Source organism: Myotis davidii, unplaced genomic scaffold (genome assembly GCF_000327345.1).
Source record: "Myotis davidii unplaced genomic scaffold, ASM32734v1 scaffold646, whole genome shotgun sequence".
Classification (NCBI taxonomy): Eukaryota; Metazoa; Chordata; class Mammalia; order Chiroptera; family Vespertilionidae; genus Myotis; species Myotis davidii.
In genome coordinates this window covers 375,769-384,889 of record NW_006296801.1, presented here as the reverse complement: position 1 = coordinate 384,889, position 9,121 = coordinate 375,769, and the positions used below count along the sequence as shown (strand labels likewise).

The window sequence follows — 9,121 nt, the reverse complement described above, 5'->3', positions numbered from 1 at the left end:
GATATAATGCACTGAAGACATAATTGACTGTCTTGGCAATGACAAGAACATTCTTGCCAAAAAGATTAATTTGAATCTAATTGTGATAGAAAAAAAATCAGGTAAATCTAAATTGTGAACTAGTCTACAAAACCACTGTTCCAGACAATTCAAAACCACCTGTGTCATAAAAGAGGAAAAATATGTGGCGAACTGGTTTTAAATGAAGAGACTAAAGAAACATGACAACAAAATGAATATATCTTGGATTAGAAAAGTAAGCCAGCTATAAAAGACATTCATTTTATTGGAATAATTGTAATTTGACACGGAGTAGATGTTATTTAATAATATTTCAATGTTGAGTTTCTTACATTGTTTAGTTTTATATCAATGTTGAGTGTAATATTGTGATTATGTGTAGCAGAACACCTTTGTTTTAGTACCTACATGCTAAAGTATTTAGGGTTCAAGTTTCACGATGTATGCAACTTACTTTCAAATGATTCAACAGAAATCATTATTGAGAAAGTACCACAGAGAGACAAATAAGCAAATGTAGCAGAATGTTAACAATTGGTGAATATAGGTTGATGGTATACAAGTGTCTTTCCTATTTTTTTTTTAAATTTGTTAAATATGTTCAATATTTTTCAAAATTAAGAAAAAAGAGTGAGAGGTTTAACACAGAAGAGTTCAATATAGGCTGCCTACATCAACCAGGTTGAAAGGTGAATAAAAACAAGAGCAAGCCCTGACCAGTTTGGCTTAGTGGGTAGAGCGTCAGCCTGTGGACTGAAAAGTCCCGGGTTCGATTCCGGTCAGGGGCATGTATCTTGGTTGTGGGCACATCCCTAGGAGGAGGTGTGCAGGAGGCAGCTGATCAACGTTTCTAGCTCTCTATCCCTATCTCTTCCTCTCTGTAAAAAATCTATAAAATATATTCACACACACACACACACACACACACACACACACAACAAGAGCAAAAGCAAACCGGCACAAGAGCAGAGAGGGTTAGTACCAACTCATCTGTCTCTCTGTAGGTAGCACTGTCCAAGCACAAGAACCTCTAGTCTGGTCGGCTGTACAACTCTGTGGGAATTGTGTGTCACTTTATGCCTGCACTTGCATTACGTGTAAAAATAAAACCACAAAACCAACAGCCATAAAGGATATTTTTGGAACTTTGAGGAAATTTGAAGATAGACTGTATATTAGATAATATTGTGTCAATGATAACATCCTTATTTATGATAATGGTATTGTAGCTATGTAGGAGAATGGTCATGTCCTTAGGGGAGAAATGCTGAAATATGATATCTGCCCTTTACTCTCAAATGATTGGGGGAGAAGTGTGTGAATGTGTGTGAGTGTGTGTGTATGTATGTGCGTTTAGAGAGAAAAAACAAATATAGTAAAATGCTAACAACTTGAGGACTTAGATAAAGGGTGTATGGGTATTTACTGTATTATTCATACTGCTGTGTGTTAGGATTAACATTTTTCAAAATTAAAAGTTGGGATGAAGTTTCCATTGGTCCTTTAAAGTTCTCCTGGGGTGGGTGCTAATTGGTTTGGCTTTCTTTTAATTTTACACTTAAAAAAATTTATCTTCATTGTTGAGTACACTTATTTTACATCTTCCATCCTGACCACTTTCAGCCTAACAAAAGGATATATAAATGAGCGAACTATGCATGTTCCTACACAGAAGGATCTTCTCTAAAAAGACAGTTATTGCTTTAGGATAGAAATGAGTGAAGATAGTATGGAACAGTTATAAAGTATGGGCTTTAGAGTAACACTAGGGTTCAAAACTTAATTCCAAAATATATTATTTGTGTGACTCTAGAAAAGCTATATTTGAGCAGTTGTATAGTAGCTGCTTAAAAATGATGGATAGAGAATTGGGAGGTAATAGTAATCACCATTGCAAGGACACCGGTTGAAGACAAAACATTTTCTTGATATTTCCATGGTTTAATCACTACAAAACCTACCCCTTCCCCTTTTAAACTAATAAAAAAAGAAATACAACATTAACCTACCTCAGAAGGAATGTCACAAAAGATTTTTTAAAAATTGGTTTAATGACATTTATAATGAAAAATTCAATGCAGCAAAAATGTATTGAGTCCTATTTTATAGGCTCTGGGCTAAGTGCATAGTTCTTACCCTTAGGAAGCTCTCCACTTAGTGAGGAATACTAACAACTTGGGGACTTAGTGAGGAAACACATAAATACACTCATTATAATCAGGCAATCTGTGCTAAGTGCTGTAATAGAGGCAGCAAGTATTACAGAAATACTGAGGAGGGAGTAAGCTGCTCATTCTCACCAGGGCTATGAGAAAGTGCTTCTTAGAGGAGATAATACGGATGCTAGGAATCGAAGGATTTTAAGATTTCAAAAGGGAGTGTGTCATTCCAAGTAAGGAAAATGGTTTTAGCAAAGGCACAAAGGATACAAAATGAAGGATAATGGTAGGTTGGAAGGCAATAAGTATTTGGTGTGGGATAGCTAGGTCTTCAGACGCATGTTATTAAATATAGGAGATGGAATAAAAGGCTAATTTGGAACTGTATCATAAAAAAATGGCTGTGAACACTGTCCTATTTAATTTTGAAGTCTATGAAAAGCCGTTGAAGTTTTCTAAGCAGAGCAGAGACATGAGCAACTTCATCTTTTTTTAAAATACATTTTATTAATTTTTTTTTTTACAGAGAGGAAGGGAGAAGGATAGAGAGCTAGAAACATCAATGAGAGAGAAACATTGATCAGCTGCCTCCTGCACATGTCCTACCGGGGATGTGCCCGCAACCAAGGTACATGCCCTTGACCGGAATCGAACCTGGGACCCCTCAGTCCGCAGGCCGACGCTCTATCCACTGAGCCAAACAGGTGCTGGCAGCAACTTCATCTTTTAGAAATTATAACAGAAGAGAGACATGAAAAAGGCAGACTAAGAGGCAGGATGACCAGCTAGGGAGATCAATGCCATAGTCCAGGAGAGAAAACTGAGGCTGCAGGAGGAAGTAAATTTGAGAGACTTTGCTGAGGTGGAATCAACAAATGTACTTTGTTAGCTGTGGTGGGGAAGAAAAATGGAGAAATAAAAATTGTCTCTGCGGTTTCCCTTTTAATTGACTGACGGTGTGGATAGTGGTACCATTAATGGAGATAGGGAACACAAGAGAGTACCTAGATACCTGTGTGGAAAGGTAGGAACAGGGAAATGAAGTCCATTTGGATATGTTGAGTTTAAGTTGCCCATGGAACAACTCAGAAAAAAATCATTCAAACAACAATAACAAAAAAACAAAAACAGAAACAAAAATCTTTCAAAGCCTTCGGAAATGATCCTGAGAGCAAACAGCAAATGAAGAAATATCTATTAAAGGATTTCTATAAATATTTGATAGGAAAGGTGAGAAATTCTGGTATTTAAAGAAGGACTGCTGCCTGCCTCCCGACTCCCAAAATCAATGAGGTGGGGACTCCACTCCACTGCTGCAGCTAAGAATATTTCTCCTCTAATCTTCCAGCTGGAAAGGTTTTTTCCAGGGAGGACTAGGACTCCATTGTTTCACGTCCTGCCCCAGCTGTCTATTGTGGGGCTGAGTCCCCAGTGAGTGTGCCAGAGAGGTAAGGGCTCCCTTGTTTCATCGGACTCCACTCATGGAACACAGACTCTACCTTAGGCATTGCACACTGAGAATATCAGAGGAAGTGCAATACAAGGGAAATGCAAATCCAAACCACAATGAGAGAACATTCTGCACCCACTAGAAGGGGCATAAAAAAAAAAAAGCAAACAATAGTAACAATAGTAAGTGTTGGTGTAGAGAGATTTAGAAAAATTGAAAACATCATACATTCCTGAAATCTAAAATGTAAAGCGGTGCAGCTGCTTCGGAAAACAGGCTGGCAGTTCCTCAAAAGGCTGAACATAGAGTTACCATATGACCCAGCATTTCCAGTCCTAAGAGAATTGAATAATTCTGCTTATCTGGAATGAATATAGACACATCTACAGCAACAGAAAGTAGGTTAGTAATTGCCAGGAGTTGGGGGAGGGGAAGAATAGGCAGTGACTGAAAATGGTTATGGGGGTTCCTTTTGGGGTGATAGAATTAGTAGGGGTTAACTACTGCATAAGTTTATGACAATAAAAACTCCATTGAATTGCATACTTGGGTTATATCTCAAGGAGAGAGAGAGAATAGAGAAAGAGAGAGCGCTACTCTTCACTTGGTCATGGTAGCTTAGGATGGTGGAAATCACTTTGTTAGCCTTATGCAGTGTCAACCAAACACTAATAGCTTACCTCAGTTCCTGTTTCTCTCCAATCCCAATCCCGACTTCCCCCTGGCCACACTTTGCAGTCCTTATAGGTTTTAGTAGAGCCTTGTACTTTCATTTGCCCCCATGAAAGGGAAGCAATTTCAGGGGAAGACATAAGGAACTTAACTGAAATCTGAAATTTAAAAAAAAGTACCAAATCAGTTATAAAGGAAGGTTGAAATTGTTCCAAAATACAGGAGGTATACTATATAAAAATATATATTTAAATATTCTAGTAATACTATCACTCTCTAATGCTAACGCCACCTCTAGCTCATAGAGCTCTAGCAGAAGGAGAAGGGAGGTAAGTAAGGAGCTCTCTATACCAGCGATTTTCAACTGGTGTGCCGCAGCACACTGGTATGTCACAAGAAGTTTTAAACATGCAATACCTGACTATTTAGTTAGGGGCACTGACTTCTTTTCCCTTAGATTGTCAAATAAAAAAATGACAATAACCAACACAATAGTCATCCGGTGTGACTAAACCAACATTATACCTATATTTTTTGCCACATCGCCAAAAATTATAATATTTTTGGTGTGCCGCAGACCTCTAGTAATTAGTTTTGTGTGCCATGAGATGAAAAAGGTTGAAAATCGCTGCTCTACACCATGGCTCCTACAAAGCAGACTGCTCACAAATTGATGAGTGGCCAAGCACTTGGCTACCAAAGTTGCTCACAAAGAGTGCGCCCTCTACTGGAGGGGCGAAGAAACCTCACCGTTATAGGCCTGGTACCGTGGCACTCCATGAAATTATCAGAAGTCCACTGAACTTCTGATTCTCAAACTTCCCTTCCAGCATCTGCTGCGAGAAATTGCTCAGGACTTCAAAACAGATCAGCGCTTCCAGAATGCAGCTATTGGTGCTTTGCAGGAGGCAAGTGAGGCCTATGTGGTTGGCCTCTTTGAAGACACCAACCTATGTGCGATCTAGTCCAAACGTGTAACAATTATGCCAAAAGACATCCAGCTAGCACATTGCAAACATGGAGAACGTGCTTAAGAATCCATGATGATGGGGGAACATTTTATCCCTTTTTAAAAAATATGTTTTCATTGATATTTTTAGAGAGGGAGGGAGAGGGATAGAGAGATAGAAACTTGAATAAGTGAGAAACATCATCAATCAGCTGCCTCCTGCACACCCCCTACTGGGGATCAAGCCCATAATAGGGCAGGACCAGGAATTGAACCAGTGACCTCTTGGTTTCTGGGTCAATGCTCAACCGCTGAGTCACACCAGCCAGGCAACATTTCATCCTTTAAAAATTTTTTTTTTCTCTTCTTCCTATTATTGGTTGTTCTGAATGTTAGCTACCCCCCCCCCTTGGGGTCAAAAGATACCTAAGTATATGATTGCAAGTGGAAAAATAGGGGACAGAAATAAGGTATGGGCAGTTTTTCCATTTTCATTTGTGTGTGAATTTTTAAAAATATAAATGTTGGGACATAAAGCATTAATAATGCAAGTCAAAATGTTTCAGTGAACAAGTTTCAGCAGTCCAACTTTATAATAATTAGAAACTTAAATTTTTCTGAACAATGCCAGTATTTGGATTTTTAAGACAAATAATTTCCTTATTATATATACAAAATAGAGCTAGCCCTAACCCACTATGGGTTAGGAAGCATTTTTCTCATTTATGTGGTTGTCACATTTTCTTTAGAGGTCTAATAAGTACATTGTTATTCTCGGGACCCTGAAACATCCAGCCTTGGAAACTAATAGTAACATCACTTCTCAGGCTGGGGAAGGAATGCTCAGGGTATTTCTTTGGAGATAAAATGAAAAGATGGAGATTTACTTCAGCATGATGGAGTGAGGAGATTGACAATCCTTACCCCAAAAGCAAATATAAAGCTGGACAAAACTATAAAAAATAACCACCTGGTACTCTAGTAATTTATATTACTAGTAAATGCATATATATATAAACTGAGAAGTGTTTACTTATGACAACCACTGAATTTCAGGTAAAGAACAGTAAGGCATTTTGTTGTTCTTGCCTGGGACCACGCCCATGCCCCCACATTGATTCTGTTGGCACAGAGGTTCAATGTGGGTGGAGCAGAGCATGAAAAACAACAGATTTGCTGCTATAGTCAGAGGAGGCTCACTTGACTTTAAGCACCATGATTTAAACTAGTGATCTTAGTGGAGGTGAATATGGATGACAGGTGGCTCTGGTTCCTTGATATTTGGGGCAAACAATGGATTGGGAGAGTAGGGAAGGATTTAATTGGAATTTCCCAGAGGTGACACAGCCATAGAAGAATAAACTCTCCACATATCCAGAGTGGACAAAAGCCTGTGAGCATGGGGGGAAAGGGGAGATAGAGGACATCCATTATACTGTCAACAATAATTATATATATATATGTTTGCTTATTTATTTATTTATTTAAATGCAGTGGCTCTGCCCGGTATGGTTCAATTGGTTGGGCGTCGTCCCGTGCACCAGAAGGTTCCTGGTTTGATTCCCGGTCAGGGCACATGCTGGGGTTTTGATCTCGATCCACTGTGCAGGAGGCAGCTCATTAATGATTCTCATCACTGATGTTTCTCTCTCTCTCCCTCTCCCTTCCTCTTTCTGAAATAAAATAAAAACATATTTTTTAAAAAAAGAAACATGTGTTCCCAAATGTTTGATATAGCAAAGACTTCAAAGAAGCTATTATAAATATATTCAAAGAACTAAAGGAAACCATGTACATCAGTATTTCTTAAACTGGAATTTTCAAAAGAACATTTTTTTCCTTTTAGAAAGGGTTTGAATATTAGAAATAAGTATTCTAGGTAATAAATTCCTCTTATAATTTTTTCTCTTTTGATAAATGAGTAATTTTTTTTCTTTCTTTAGATAATGAGGATGATGTCGACCATCACGGTTTTCCCTTTTTTTAAACCTAGAAATGCAGAACAAAATGCAACGTTTAATTGTGGTAAGCATTTTTCTGTTCTCAACATTATTATCTGCCTATAAATTTCTTTATCATCCTTAATCATTAATTGTCCTATTTTACATGGTTATATTGTATCTTGCTTCAAATTCTTTTTAGGAAGTAGGTACTATGTAAGTTTTAAATGCACATTGAAAATTTTGGCTCAAAGTAGTAAACTGTATAAATTATAGCTGGATTCAATCTAAATTTTAGGAACTCCTTTTTTTAAAAAAAAGTACTTACAATGTGCCAGCGCATCGTGCCAATCAATTTACTGTGAATTATGTAGACCCTACGGTGTAGGCACTGTTATCACCCCCACTTTACAGAGGTTCAGAGAAATTAAGAATCGTCCCCAATGGTACCAAGTGGTTCTGTTAGGATTCGAGTCTGGCCGAATCCAAAGCTCAGGCTCCTAAACCACTATGCACAGGGCATCTCAGGCTGTACATTCCATTTTGCATTACTGTCGGTTTTCTGAGATTCTTTGTGGGAGAACGCTCACTGCTGCCCCCAACGAGGTGGAACCCTGTCCTCTATCAAACTTTTGTCTCTTCCACCAAATCTCCTACCACGCCCGCCCGCTCAGCGACCGAGTCCTAGCCCACCCTTTGCTCCCATCCCACGGACCAGTCCCCTCCAGCGGTTCTCAACCTGTGGGTCGCGACCCCTTTGGCGGTTGAACGACCCTTTCACAGGGGTCGCCTAAGACCATCCTGCATATCAGATACTTACATTACGATTCATAACAGTAGCAACATTACAGTTATGAAGTAGCAACGAAAATAATTTTATGGTTGGGTCACAACATGAGGAACTGTATTTAAAGGGCCAGAAGGTTGAGAACCACTGCTAGACCCCTAGAGTCTCCTCAGAGCCCCTCTCCCTCACACCCAAGCGAGCACAGCACAGCCCTGTCCTCTCACCCCTTGGTCCTCCTGCAGAGTTAGGTCCTTTCAGACCCCGATCTCCTGGCAGGACCCCAACTGTTCAGACTGGTGATCTCCGCCGAGCCCGGTTCCGTAGGCCCTCGTCCCCTCGGGCCCTCAGACACTGTTTTTCCGAAAGCGAAGCCGCGAATCTTGTACCGCGGAGAGCAACACCCCTCAGCAAACTCCCGCAGACTTCTCCTTACACAGGTCCCACCGCAACCCTAGTTAACGGCACCTCTCTACGGTAGTACCCCTTTCCCACGTTCTCCCACAATCGTGCTTCTTCCTCCCCTATTCTCTTTTTTTTCTCTCATTCACTCTCCTGAACTCCCCTCACCATCTCGTGGCCCTCTTCCAGTTCTCGGAGTCCCCGCCACACTCACCCAAAGCCCGCTTCCAGGGAGCTGCGACCACCAACCGCTCGGTGCCGTTCCTCCCGCCTCACTGACTTCGGGCCCTCGGATCTAGGTGTTCCCTCCACAAGCCCCGCCCCGCCGCGCCCCGCCCCGAAGGAACCTTTCGCCCGTCACCTCACGAAGCCCCGACCCCTCAAGCCTATTGGTTACGGTTCCCAGAAAGTCCCGCCTCCTCAGCTTCCAGCCCGCCTACCGGCCCGGCTCCCCTTGTTTTCATTCCCCCTGTCACACGAGGCTGTGTGGAGCTCTAAGTGGGAGGAGCGAAGGACATGGAGGAACGGGGGCGGGAAGAGGGAGGAAAGTGAAAGGCGCTGAGCGTCTCTCTTTCCCCAGTCGGACGCGGTTCTCGACTGCTCCCGGCCGCTGCTGTATTGTGGGATCGCGGCGCAGTGCCGGGGCCGCTCGGCTGTGCCGGGGCGTCCACTAGCTAGCGCCTCCTGTCGTCGGTGAAGCCACCCTGCTATTCCTCGGCACCCCAGAGCCCTCCACCCCCCCAT

At 41.3% G+C, this 9,121-nt stretch overlaps 1 protein-coding gene across 1 annotated transcript in view; it reads right to left on the bottom strand.

Annotated features, from left to right (window-relative positions):
- The window catches only part of AAMDC (adipogenesis associated, Mth938 domain containing), a 19,116-nt gene extending 10,424 nt beyond the window's left edge, over positions 1-8,692 (bottom strand). Inside the window, exons 1-2 of the mRNA XM_006772515.2 lie at positions 8,592-8,692; positions 4,311-4,460 (exon numbers count right to left, since the gene is read on the bottom strand). Coding sequence (XP_006772578.1) covers positions 4,311-4,442 — 132 coding nt within the window. The 5' untranslated portion in view covers positions 4,443-4,460; positions 8,592-8,692. The remainder of the gene's footprint in view (positions 1-4,310; positions 4,461-8,591) is intronic.
- Positions 8,693-9,121: the final 429 nt, after the last annotated feature.